Source organism: Peromyscus maniculatus, chromosome 4 (assembly GCF_049852395.1).
Source record: "Peromyscus maniculatus bairdii isolate BWxNUB_F1_BW_parent chromosome 4, HU_Pman_BW_mat_3.1, whole genome shotgun sequence".
NCBI lineage: Eukaryota > Metazoa > Chordata > Mammalia > Rodentia > Cricetidae > Peromyscus > Peromyscus maniculatus.
This window is the reverse complement of record NC_134855.1, coordinates 64924963-64939596: the sequence shown is the minus strand read 5'-3', so window position 1 is coordinate 64939596 and position 14634 is coordinate 64924963. Positions and strand designations below refer to the sequence as shown.

Sequence of the window (14634 nt, the reverse complement as noted above, 5' to 3'; positions counted from 1 at the left end):
AACTTGAAGTTAAGAAATTTCAGCAGACTGAAAGGGAGATTTTTATTACCTATCTACTAACTTTGCCAAAAGGAAGAAAATTGTACATCAATTTATCATATACTTGAAGATTTTTTTTTTCATTTATTTTGCTCCATTTAATGTGGCATTTAGTTATATAAGATTTCTGGTGGAGTCTTGTCTTTCTTTCTCTCTTTCTTTCTTTCTCTCTCTCTCTCTCTCTCTCTCTCTCTCTTTCTTTCTTTCTTTCTTTCTTTCTTTCTTTCTTTTTCTTTCTTATTTATTTATTACTTACTTATTTTACATTGTGACCACAGTTTCCCCTTCCTCCTCTCTCTTCCCAGTGCCTTCCCCTTTTCCTATTTCTGGTGGAGTCTCCCCTTTTCCCTAGATCCACTCCTCCTCCTTACCTCTTCAGGAAAGAGCAGGCCTCCAAGAGAACAACAGCCAAACAAGACAAAACAAGATACAGTAAGACAAGGCAAAAAGCCCTCATATCGAGGCTGAATTCATTTTGTTTTACATTTGGAAGATTATAAACATTGAGAAATGTATTTGTTACTTTAATTTTACTTAAACATAGGTTTCCAGTTATTCCCTAACAAGTCTCTGGATTTCATTCAGATATTTTGCAATATTTCATTTTTCATCTCTAGTTTTTTTTTTTTTTTTTTTTTTTTTTTTTTTTTTTTTTTTTTTTTTTTTTGGTTTTTCGAGACAGGGTTTCTCTGCGTAGTTTTGCGCCTTTCCTGGAGCTCACTTGGTAGCCCAGGCTGGCCTCGAACTCACAGCGATCCGCCTGGCTCTGCCTCCCGAGTGCAGGGATTAAAGGCGTGCGCCACCACCGCCCGGCTCATCTCTAGTTTTAATAATTTTGTTGTCTCTCTCTTTTAGTTAGTTTTTTTAAGGATTTGTCAATCATGTTTATGATTGAAAAACAATTTTAATTGATTCTTTGCATTTTTTTCCTGGTCACTCTCTACAATCTCTTTTGTATCCTGAGAAGTGAAATGAAGGATGTGCAGATAGACTCTACATATCTAACTATACTAGAGGTCCACTGGACAATTATTTCTTTTCTAAACTTGATTTTCCTATTGAGTATCTATATAGTCTACATTCTTAAAATAATATGTTCATTATCAAGATTCAATAGAGATACTAATAAAATGTTTTAGAGTTTTTCAATAATTATATACAACCAAAAATTACGTGCAATAGCTTCACATTTAATTGTTTAAACTGTGTCTTTCAAGATTAGAATTCAGTAACCATCTTTAATTTTCAAGTCCCTGAAGTCTTTATGACATATACTTATTACAGATTTTAGTGTTGGGATTTATTTTTAATATATGATATTATTTATGGCATCATGGATTTTTAAATATGTAGATGCTAAGTACAATTTCCTGGGAAGAGATCAATAGTGTCTATTCAGCCCAAATTCATACCTGACAACAGAAAAAATAAAGAAAAAATTCCACTCATATCTAGGTTGGTGACCCAGTGAATTATCAGTCCTTACTTAAAAGAAAGGTTATGAAGAATGGGTGGCTTGAAATCATAACCAGAAGCCTCACATGGGAACTGATGATGGTTCACAAAACCTGCTTTCTTGGCGCTACCTAATGAACTTCCAGGCAGCTCCCCATGAAGAGTTTTTTCTTTTCCAGAAATTTCTACGAGTTACATAACCTTGGAAACGGGATTGTCAAACTTCCTAAAATGACTGAACCTCTTTATTTTCATTGTCTTCCTGAGTATCCTGCTATGTGGGATACCGAAGTCTTATGAGTTGCATTAGTTTCTTGAGCATTAAGGGCCAGTGTCTTCTATCCATGGAGAGATTTTATTTTTTGCTATGGAGTTCATTATGTGAAGACATATTCCTTCTAAAGGGGCTGATGTACAAGTGAGGACTTTGAAAATGTAATATTTAGGCTTTTCCTTGGAGAATGAAGAATGGAGAGAGAGAGAGAGAGAGAGAGAGAGAGAGAGAGAGAGAGAGAGAGAGAGAGAGAGAGAGAGAGAGAAGGGACAATGGAGGAGGAGGATAGGAGAGGAGAGCAGAGAGAGAGGGGCAGGCGGAAGTACAAAACATTCAGAGAGTGTAAAACATATCTGAAAATTTTTTTTAAAAAGTGTTACATGCGTACATTCCTTAGGTAAATGTGAACACTGTGACTGGAGTTTCTAAGGGTCAGACCTTTGTCATGACAGCCCCAATAACCAAGTTTCAACTATCCTACTCTAATGAGTCTATCAAGCACATAAAGTGAAAGAAATATGTGGTAGTGAGACCATTCAAAGGAGATTTATTCAAGAGGGTTACATTGGAAGAGTGAGAAGAGATCCAGTGGCTCAGCCCCAAGTCAAACTTCAGAATACTAGCATGAGGTGCAGCTTTCAATAGTATGCCAAATTAAACATCCTGTTTAAGGTGTGGTCCCAACCATTATTGACTTGTCATTTTCTTGTCTCCAGCATCTCCTGGGAGCAGGTCTGACAAGTGTTTAATCTCTTTCTAGAAGACAAACTTTCCCCATCCCCTGCTAGCCAAAGAGTCAGCCATTAGCTTTTGCCAGCATGAGACTCCTGGAGGAGCTTCCTATTCATTGAGGTGTCTTCCTTCAATAGTCTAATAGAGGAAGAAGGAGTGGCAGTGTCTCTGCAGAGTACTGTTGTGCTTGTCTGTACCATTATAATCCCACTAAAAAGCAATTGGTTTGCTGTACTCTCTTACTAATTTGTATGTGGATATTCCCTCTTTTCTGAAAGATGATTTAAATAAATTATAATCTGTATAGCTAATATTAAATTTCTTTTCATCAAAGACATTGTTCAATCAAGTATAAAGCAAACAATGCCAAAGGAAAAGATACCTTTAAAACACATAACAGACAAACAACTTATTGCCATAATTAAAGGCAAATTCTTAAATGAATAATACCAAGTAAAATCCAAGAGAGAAAAGGGCAAATATTCTATATCAGTGCTAATCAAAACAGAATAACAAAATGTCAAAAGTTCTGTCAAGAATTACTCAATGTCTTAGACTAAAAAAGACAAATTGTAGTCAAATGTTCTCCCGAAGAGCTTAAAAAACACCCAACTACATGGCGTTAAATAACATTGCTGGAGAAAACTGACAAACTGTCTCAAAGTGAGCATAGATAGACAATATGCATGATACTTTACTTTAGCTACAGCCATAGTAAAATGGAAGTTGAATAGGTCAAGGTGTCAAGGACCTGAGAGGAGTTGGGGAGGGAAAATATAATTAAAATATATTTAAAAATAACTAAAAAATTAATTCATTTATTTATCAAACAGATTTTAAATTTATGTTCAAAATAACAGTTACTTCAATCTTTTATTATACAGTTAAACATTAATATTATTCATAGCATTGTGCATCAAAGAATGTCTCGATACACATATGCATCACCAAACAATTTTAAGGCAAATTGCAGTTAAGTCAATGTGAATGTATTAACATTATCAAAACAATTCTCAATTCTCTGAATGTTTTATAAGATGCTTAGAATGAAAATAAAAAAATCTGTGCTGCAGTTTCAATGCAATAAACATATTTATGAATATGATTAGGAAAGTTGTGTGTGCATTTCTCTGTGTGTGTGTGAGTGTGTATGTGTGTGTGCATGTGTGTATCTATACTGAATGAGATACCAGTTTCATGTGAATCAATTTCTTGATGGTGTCCTTCACATCCTTATTTCTTAGGCTGTAAATGAGAGGGTTCAGCATGGGGATGACCATGCTGTAAAACACGGTGGCTGTCTTAACCAGGAGCAGTGAGCTTTTAGACTTGAGGACACAGTACAGAAGGAGAATGACACCATGACAGAAGGAGATGGCCGTCAGGTGGGGGGCGCAGGTGGAGAAGGCTTTTTGGAGTGCTCCTTTGGTAGGAATTTTGATGACAGTGACAAAGATGACAACGTAGGAGACAATGATGATCAGGAGGCTGAAAGCCTCATTGAATGTGCATATGATTAAGCATGCAAACTGGCTAATTGTAGTATCAGAACAGGATATGGAGAGAATGGCAGAGTGCTCACAGCAGAAATGATTTATAATGTTAGGCCCACAGTAGGAATGTTGTGAAAGAAAATGCGTGAGAGTGGAGGAACATAGTCCACCCCAGAGGTAACTTCCAGCTACCAGGAGAGCACAGAGTTTAGGAGACATGGAAGTTGTGTAGAGCAGAGGGTTACAGACAGCCACAAACCGGTCATAGGCCATCACTGCCAACATAAATGTTTGTGCTACCACAAAGGTACACCCAAAGAAAAACTGTGTTAGGCATCCTTCCTTGGAGATCGTCTTGTCTTCTGTAAGCATAATTTCTAGGAGTTTTGGGGTATTTACACAAGTATAACAAAAATCTACAAAGGATAGGTGGCTGACAAAAAAGTACATGGGATTGTGCAGTTTGGGATTAATCCTGATGATTAAAATCAGACCCAGATTTTCTAACACAGAAATGGTGTAGATGGTCAAGAACACCAGAAACAAAGGCATCTGAAGGTTTGGATATTCTGGGAAGCCCAACAAGATAAAAATCACTCTCTCACTGTGGTTTCTCTCATCTTGCATCAGGCTCCTGTTGGAAGAGATCAGAGAGTTCATCCTGAGTAATTGTGTTGAGTCAAGAGAGTGCCTATGAACAGATACAGGCAGGCTGCTGAGATTGTTCTTTCCAATATGCAGTAACAAGTGAGTATTGTTCTCAGCTTTGGTGTCGCTTTTGTGTGACTTGAAATCTTTGCACACTTGCTGTTTGAAGCTGTAATGCTCCCATATGTTTTAGGTATTCATTTCCTCAGCTATAGAAAAAGAAATAAAATTATTTCATTTGCGAATTATATACTTGTATTATATATGTATGTAAAAGCTAAATGATAAACTTGTCTTTGATGCTCATTAAATCTCTCTCAAGTAATTATAACACAAAATTTAAATAAGGTTGAAGAAGAATAGGAAAAATAAAATAAAAATGGGGTAACACTGGAGTTCCCAGCAATAGAATATATTATACCATTGAGCCTGAAGTTAAAACCACTGAGAGTGTCTCACCTAGGAATTTCTTATTTTTTATACTATCAGAAAACAATTGCTGCAGCACAGTTCTGTTATGTATCGACTGAAAAGTCATTACACATACTCATAATTACTGTAATTAGGCACTCTACTAATATCCTTCCTGTACTCAACACTGCATAAAATTCTTCATATGGATAAGCCCACATATAACTTCATATTTTCTAATAAAATTGATCTTTAGTTTTCAACATTTTTTTTTAATATTGTGCCATCCAGAAAGCATCCAGAAGTCTCTACATCATGGCTCCTAATGAAGAGTATCAGACATTTTGCTGAATTTTTAAAGTTGTATGATCTTGATTGTGTTGATAAAGCACATAGATTTAATTCTTTGCATCTATCTGTCTGTGGGGCTAACTACTTTCTTGTCTATCCAAAAAATGCATCTTATAAGGGACAATAAAATTATAATCATCAGGAATTATGAAGCATAAAATATACAAATATTATGAAAACAGAGATTTATAATGACAACCATTTATCATGATGTTGGTAATAGTCCTTGAAGGATATTATATTACTATATTATAACACCTAAGACTTATCAAGCTTCAAAAATTAGTATGTTCTCACAAAATATTAATATTTCTACCACATTTAATTTTAACTTGCAGGCTTAGTTGAAATCCAAGTCAGCTTTGAATATTAACTGAAATACTTAACATTGTATAAACTCTTTATAGGTAAAACAGTTATGTAAGAGAGCACATTTCAGAGGATCTTCCTTATAAATTGCTCCAGGCCAATAGCAAGGTCATTGGTTGGAGCTCATGTGTAAACATCTGCTGCCATACACCAGAGATGAACTGAAGAGCCCTCTATAAAGGGCAGAATTTAAATTGCTTCAAATCGAAAATGTTACAGATTATGATATATAAAGCACTATTACTACACAGACAGCTAAAACAATCTGTCAGAACAACAGATGAAGTTCATCATGAGTTTCACTAAAATTGAGGATATAGTAGAACTTAGCACATCTCCAGCAGTTGAAGTAGCTGTGAACATGTGCACTGTGACACTTGATTTTATTTTTGTTTTGTTTTGATTTCTTCTATGTGACTTATTTTGTTTTTGTTCATGTTGACATTATGGCTATTATTTCATTATTGGTTGTCTATGCAGAATAATCACCCCTGAAAACACACATACAGAACAAAAATAGCCTGAACAACTTGTGCTTATGTATTTGTGTACACACACACACACACGCACACACACAATTCTGGCTCCAAGAAACACAGATTAGGGTGAAATAAAAGATTTTCAAAATGCACCCCTGCCTTTTTTCCTACTTTACAACACTTCTCAGCCAAGAAACAGTAGATACCAACATAGTCTGTGCATTTCCTTAAGATTCATTAACTGTCTTTAAAGTTATTTTGGTACAGTGCAAATATGCACACACCTGTAACATAACTTTAAAAACAATTGAGAATATAATTTTATTACAACATTTATCTCTTCCTCCCTTCATATGCTCCCACGACTTTTTAAACAGACTCCTGTGCTTTAAGGCTTTCTGCCCTCCCACTCTAGTTACTGTGTCTGTGCATCCACACTACTGTCAGCAAACATGTGACACAGCAAACAGTCTCCCAGGCAGCAAGCATTTTCTGTCATCTGGCTGCCTCTCACACCTGTAATTATGTGTTTATTTTTCTGTCAAATATGAGCACTATCACTTTTCTGTCCAATCCCAGAACAAACTTCCTGTAAACATCAGGGATTAATACAGACATTAATGATAAACTGCAATCAGTTGCTTCTAGCACATGTTAGAAAAACCCAATTCCATTAAATTTTTTTATTGCTTTAGACATTAATGAAATTTTTCCTAAATATATTTAAAAATTCAGAATTGAAAAATAACTTTTCTAAAATAATTATTAGATGCTCTTAAAGTAATAAATTAGAACATTATAGAAACTCACTCAAATATTTTAAACTTATAAGAAATAATGTTTAATACCTCGTTTTATTTTCTACTTGGTGAGATGGATACAGCAGATAGTACTCTCATAACAATATTTCTATGACAAAAATGCAATATTGTCAAAGCTTCCACATTAAAAATACAGTATTATATAATTTCTGACTAATAATTCATCATAAACTAGCCAAAGTTAAACAAACTCACAGGTTTACTTACTGATGCCTTTTTAATTCTATTAAGTAAATTATTAAATTATTCCTGATATATATTTTTTTTCAGTTTGGCCCTTCTTTAACTTGTCAGTGAAAGTTTCTTACAATTACTAGGCTCTAAGAAAGCTAAGAAATTTGATTTCTTCCCATTTTAAAAGAAAGCCTTGGGTTGCACAGAGTGTCACTGAAAGGAAGCCAGACTCAGAGGACAAATTTAAGTGCTATGCTGTGTGTTTTACAACTAACTGCATGGTCAGGAGGGAATGAAACCCCTGGGTATTTCGGATGTACATATGAACTAAAAACAAGAGAATTAAACCAAGTCTCCTCATCCTAATTTAGTCAATAATTACTTTTAAGATATTAAGTCATATGAGGAAATTCAACCCACTAATAATCTGGCCTTAGGAAAATAAACTTTGTCAAGAAAAAAACATCCAGGCATTATTAGCATCTTGTTTTCATTATGAGACCATAAAGCTTTTGGAATAAATTCAATAAATATTTTGTTCTTTTTATACATAGGAATGGAGTTTATCTGTTTGGTTTGGTTTTATAAAAAACATTCTCATTCTCATCTTAAATCTATAGAGTGATATGACTTTTTAAAATGATTTCTATCCTCCTTTTTGAACTCCCTGTCCTTGGTGACCACTGCTCTTTCTCATGCTCTACAAACTGACTCATTTTCCTTAGCGAAAGAGGCAATACCACTGTTGTCTTTCTTTATTGAGCTTGCTTGTTTCAGTCAAGTTCAGGTTTCTTAATTGAATCCATTTTGGAGCAATTGAAAAGGCTTTGAAACTTTTACAGTTGACTAGGGAAAATGTTTTAGTAAATTGATGTTAAAGTTAGTTTGTTTTTGTGATGTAATTGGCTTTCTTTCACTCACTGAAATGAGAGACATTCAAGACATTCAATATATTGCTGCTATCTCTTTATATGTGGCCTTATTTCATTTTTGTATATGTTCACTTATGGGTAGTTACTTTGTAAAACTGAGTGCCCATTTCCCAATAAATTTCAAATTTTTACTTTTATTTTTAAATGGAAATAGGAGGTGTGGTGGTTTGAAAGAAAATGGACCCCAAATGGAGGGGCACCATTAGGAGCTATGGCCTTGCTGGAGTAGGTGTGGCCTTGTTGGAGGAAGTTTATCACTACGGAGGTAGACTTTGAGGTCTCATATATGTTCAAGCCATGCCCAGTGAGATAGCTCGTTTCCTGTTGCCTCAGGACAAAAATATAAAATTCTCCAGCACCATGTCAGCCTGTACAGTGCTATATTCCAGCCACCATACTCCCTGCCATGATGATAATGGACTAAACCTCTGAAACTGTAAGTTGCCACCTCAGTTATATATTTTCTTTTGTAAGAGTGCCTTGGTCATGGTGTCTCTTCACAGCAATAGAAACCCTAACTAAAACAGAAGTTGGTATCAGGGACTAAGATTTTTTTCTGATAGACCTAACCATGTCTTTTGTTTGGAGGAATTTAGACTTTGGTACTTTAGGTTAGGAAAGAAATGGAAAGCTTTAAGCATTGTTTAATGCAACATAGGTCCTAGAAGCATGGAAGACAATGGTGCTGAGGATGATCTGAAGTGTAGGAGGCTGGCTCAAGAGGTTTCAAAGGAGAAGAATTTAATATGTTGCCTAGAAATTGTTCCTGTGATATTTTGGTGAAGAATTTAGCTGCCTTTTGCCTTTGTCCAAATAGTTTGCCTAAGACTAAAGTAAATAGTTCTGCGTTAATTTCTTTGGCAGAGGAAATTTGAAAACAGCCTAGTATAGACTCTGTTGTGTGGTTACTAGTTTAAACTCTAATGAAGATATATAATGAAAAGAAGCAAGCCGAGGAAGGAAAAGTATTTATGGAGAAAAGAAACACCAGAAAGTAGAATACACAAAAAGCCTTTGTTCAAGGAGATAAATGTAATAAAGAGAGTGGTAACTGTTCTGCCCAGATTAGGACCCCCAAAGAGACCACTGGAGACCAAAGATGTCCAGAATGCAATAGCAAGGTTTATTTGATTCAGCACACATGCGTAGTTCAAGCTAGCAGGGAACCCTCATCAACCATGCCCAGATGCCATGAGACAGGGAGAAGAGTTCCTTTTTCTTGGGGAAGTTAGTTTTTATAGGCAAAATCCACATTCCTTAGGGGCAGGGGCTTAGTACCGGTCCATCCTTGATTGGTCCAGTTTTTCCCTGGCCTGGACTTTGTCTTATTATAGCTTATCTGTTTGCCCTGTCAGGAGTTTTACAACCCATTTGTGGGGTCTGGTCATGTTATCTCCGGAGAGGGGTATCTCGTGGTTAATCAGTAACCACGAGACATTCTGACTTTGTTCTTTTGAAAACATCTGACTTCACCCTCTCCAGGAAGGGGGAACTGACTCAGTTCTGTTTATTTTTAAGATATCTCTTCCCTCAACTCTTTTGGGTTTTGGGGGAACTGCTTCTGGGCCTTTGGTGGGGGTTTTTCAGTAACCTCAGGGCAAATTCCATTCTACCTTGCTAACTTTCCAACTTGTGAAAATGAGCTAAAGCTTAGAGCTGGGGATGGTTGTGAAAGCCTTTAGTGACAGCACTCAAAAGGCAGAGACTGGTGGATTTGTGAGTTTGAGGCCAGCCTTGTGTACAGAGCAAGTTTCAGAAGAACCAAGCTTAGGCAGTGAAGGTAATCATCAAAAACAGAAAGATGCTGAAGATGTAATTGAACATGAGGTCAGATTCTAGCCCCAGTAAGAAGCAGAAATTGGCTACTTGGGCCATGTGGTTCTGGAGTTAAGGATACAAGAAAGGGGCTATGGAATTTGCCTCTGTGACTAAGGAAAACCACTGGGGCCAGATATGTGTCAGAAGTGTCCCTGAATGGAGGCCTGGAGAGGTTGTTGCATGAAACTCTGAAGTTCAAGCCTGGATTGCCCTGGATAAGTGAAGATGTTAGAGATACAAGCAACTGGTGCTACTCATGGAGGGAATGAGTGACATACAGACATTGCAAGACCTAAGAGATGGCTTGGCCTATTCTCTGGACCCAGTGAAGAGCCTGGGAAATGACCACAAGAGGCTGCAGAGCAGAATCCAGGAACATATGGAGGGGAATGAGTCCTGGGAGAAAGGGAATGGGGCACTGTTTCAAGACCATGGAGAAGCTGAGGGCTCAGGTTTTTGCAAATTCTGTGGACAAAGCCTAGATCATTCTGTAGATGAATAATGCTCATCTTGCTGCTGCTGATTTTAGAGTAAAAAATGAGATAGAACTGGCAATATGCCAGACTGTGTTGAGTGACACCCATGGACATCTAAAGTTTATTGATGACACCAGTATCATGAGGCTGTAGCTTGAGACCTAAACAAAACCCACAAATAGAAAAAGAATCCTGAGAAGGAAGTCTAAAGTCTGAACCCCAGATTGCCTCTGGGTTGACCACATAAGAAGATACCTCAAAATCTCAAGACTTGATCATGGTAAACATCCATGCCCAGTATAAGAGTTGCTTCAGATGAAATGAGATGAACTGGACCAAGTACTGGTCCAAATGACTGAGGAAAGAACCTGAGTCAGCCTAGATCTGAGAGGCTGAGACTAGACTCACAAAAATAAAATTTATCTTCCAGGCCTTGGAGACTGACCTGGACTCTAAGAAAACAGAATGTTAGCTTAAAGAGCAGCCTGAGGGACCTGGAGGACTGTGGAATATTTCTTTATATTATGTTGCTGGAGGGCTTCTCTCCAGGTTCCCCAAGCCCCGAAGTCCCATAATCCACTTATAAAATAATCATTTAGACGCTTATATCACTTATAAACTGTATGGCCGTGGCAGGCTTCTTGCTAACTGTTCTTTTATCTTAAATTAACCCATTTCTATAAATCTATACCTTGCCACGTGGCTGGTGACTTACCAAAGTCTTTACATGCTGCTTCTCCTAGCAGTGGCTGCAGTGTCTTTCTATCCTTCTTCCTGTTTCCCCAATTCTCCTCTCTCCTTGTCCTGCCTATACTTCCTGTCTGGTCACTGGCCATCAGTGTTTTATTTATATAGAGTAATATCCACAGCAATATTATGTGAATATATGTCACCGTGATTGGTTTAATAAGGAAGCTGACTAGCCAATAGCTGAACAGGATAAGATTAGATGGGAGAACCAGACTGAGAATGCTGGGGGAAAGAAGGATAGAGTCTGAGGAGTCTCAAGCAGAAGCAGAGAGAAGCAAGATGGACATGTTGTACTGAGACAAGGTACCAAGCCACATGACAAAGGATAGATAAGATATGGATTAATTTAACTGTAAGAGTTAGCTAATAACAAGCCTGAGCTATTGGCTGGTCATTTACAGTTGATACTGAGCCTCTGTGTAGTTACTTGGGAGCCTCTTGTGGGACAGAAATTCCTACCTACAGAGGACCACTGTGCTGTGCCACCCAGGAGTCAGATATGGCACATACCCAGGCAGAGATATAGTGCAAGGTCAGAGAATATGAAGCCATTTTGTGATAAGAACACAAAGGTCCTAACTCTTACAGCTAAGTACTAAGAAAACCAGGAATGCTAAACACATAGAGGATTGTTGGAGATGAAAGTATTTAATAACCTGGTGATTTAATCTGGAGGGCTAAGCCACATCAAGCTCCCACAAGCAGGAGAGAGGTGGCTAATAGTCTAGGTGATCTTAGCATTATCTGTATGGTCAGGGGCTCCACCCAAGCTACCACAACTAAGACCAAAGATACTTAACAGTCTAGGTTACCTTTTTGTTGTATGTATGACCATTAATGGTACTCCCATTAATTTTCCACAACTAGGACCAGAAGTGTCTAATAGCCCAAACAACCTCTACACTCTCACCATGGTTGAGACCACGACAGAGATTTCCATAATTCCTTAAAATAATACATGTAGTCTATCTCTATCTTCTTGGAAGAAGTGACATGTACTTTGAATTGATTTTAGATGTAATTATATATCTTTGAGAGTAATGTAATCCACCAGGAAGCCTTTTTTTCTTTTTGTATTGTGCTTAAATATGCTTATAATAAACTGCTCAGGATCAGGCTTTAGAATTTTGTACCAACATATGCTAAGTCGTGTTGAAATGAATTTACTTTTTTCCTCACTCAGATTGTTATACTACTGACATCAGTGTCTACAGTGACTCTACACACACACACACACACACACACACACACACACACACACACACACTTACATAAACATGCACACACATAGAGTTGACCATCAAACTCAAGCTTTAGGCTGAAATTACCACCTACTCCTGCCTGCAGGAAGATGGTAAAGGACTTATGTCTCAACGGTGTCCTGGAGAGGAGCAACTCCAAGCAAAGTATCCAGAAGACAATCACCTGCAAGATCCTGGAAAGCAAACTGGTGCCAAGACTAATGAAACCAGAGTTCTGAAGCACTGAGACTGAGAATCGGGACACCCCCAGGGATGAAGGGACCAGTAAAAGTTAAGAGGACAAAAAAGAAAAATGCAAACTATATTGACTCTATAACTGAATGCAATCTTTTGTGTCAGTAGTTCCCAGGGTGCTGCCCCAGCTGGGTTCAGGTCCTGAGACAGGGAAGGGGAGTTGTCACAAAAAAATGTACATCCACCAGATGAGTTTTGCACAAGTAGCATCTCTGAATAACTTGAGCTGTCCTTATGTATACTTCAAAAACAAACATGTTTCTCCCACCCTCCAGCACTAACCACACACACACACACACACACACACACACACACACACACACACACACACACACAAATGTTTTCCCCCATCTTTTACGTCAAAACGACTTTTAAATCAAATGCAACACTCAGAATTTTGCTAGTTTGGCTATATATCCACCCAGGTATATCCTGTCCTTACAGTGCTAAGAGGTCAGAAACACAGGCACACATTCTCAAAAACAACAACATCATTCAAAACTTACCAAAACATATTCACAGAAATAGGGGTGATTTGCGCTGTAGTTTTCGAACTGTTCCCTTGTCTTATAAAAGAGTCCCACATGCCTAAATCTTTCTAGAAAGGGCAAACTTAGATAAGGCACTCTTTTTCTTTTTTAATCATGCCACAGCATTCTTAATGTTTGTTCCCCCCCCGCCCCTGCAGAATTGGGAGATGTAGTTAGTGTTCTCTGTATGGCTTCCTCATATGGGCCCATTAACTTTTATTGCCTCAGATTCTGTCAGCACTGTATCAGAAAAATTCCAAGGGTCAGAATAGCAGCTAGTATTTCCAAATGAGAAGCCTGAGAAGCATCAGTTCCCAAAGAATGTTAGGGGGAAATATTTAAGAGGAAAAAAAAAAGGGATTTCCAGGAATGATTGTATCTGTCCCAAGCATGACTGACAAAGCAAAACTAAAAACAGTCAAGAGAATCACCAACATTATTAGAGAGAAGAGAGCATGAAGGCTTTGTGGTCCCAGCAGAATTCTGCATTGTCTTGAGGTCCACTGGTCCTTGCCAAGTGAGACACCATCTCCAAGGGCTTTGCATCATGGAGACTCGTCAGACAAGCATCTGTGTGCTGCTCTGAAACTAGGCCACATGGCTCCCAACAAGTAATTATGGCATAAATTGTTGCATTAAGTGATTGTGTAGGCTATTGTTTTAGAATGCAATGTATACACCACTCTTCTTTAGAAGTTGTGGACACAGTACATATAAATATGAGGTTTTTAATTTGTGAAAGAATATATCTGAGGATGCCTCACTCTCAACACAATTATACCATTAAGGTAATAAAATGTGTTGGGTTTTTTTTTTTTTTGGTGGGGGGAAGAGAAAACAAACATTTCTCTGCCAGGGTGAAGGAAAACTAATCCAAACTCAATTACACTTATATATAAACAAATAAAGAGACATTATATGATAGCCTATTGTGTGCTATCAGTGACTCTTCTGAGTGTACTGTGTCAACAAATTGGAAAACATAGAAAAAATGTACACATGCCTTTACACTTAGAACTTAATCTCATTGAGTCATATATAAACATAAGATACAAAGTGAAAACAGCAATAGAGATTTTGCCATAAAAAAATCACAGGAGCAAATGTTTTCACTATTAATTTTTACCAAATTTGTGTGAATTTAGGAAAAGAACTATGGTAATAATTAAAATTCATAACTTTAGTGACTATTCTTCCTAACTAATTTTGTTGGGTGGCAAGCCTTGATATTAAATTCAGAAAATGAATTAACAACAGCAAAACAACAGATAAGCTCATTATAAATGGTGCAAATTAGTGAAATACCTGTTAATACACTTATCATAGGAGGCAAATAACATTGTAATGACATTTATTGAATACTCATGCAAACATTAAACAGAACAG

At 37.2% G+C, this 14634-nt stretch overlaps 1 protein-coding gene across 1 annotated transcript; it reads right to left on the bottom strand.

The window, feature by feature from the left end:
• Nucleotides 1-3672: 3672 nt before the first annotated feature.
• LOC102904546 (olfactory receptor 1165-like) lies at nucleotides 3673-4653 on the bottom strand. The gene has a single exon (XM_006997555.2). It carries the CDS (start codon nucleotides 4651-4653, stop codon nucleotides 3673-3675), a length of 981 nt encoding a protein of 326 aa, XP_006997617.2.
• Between the last annotated feature and the right edge of the window lie 9981 nt (nucleotides 4654-14634).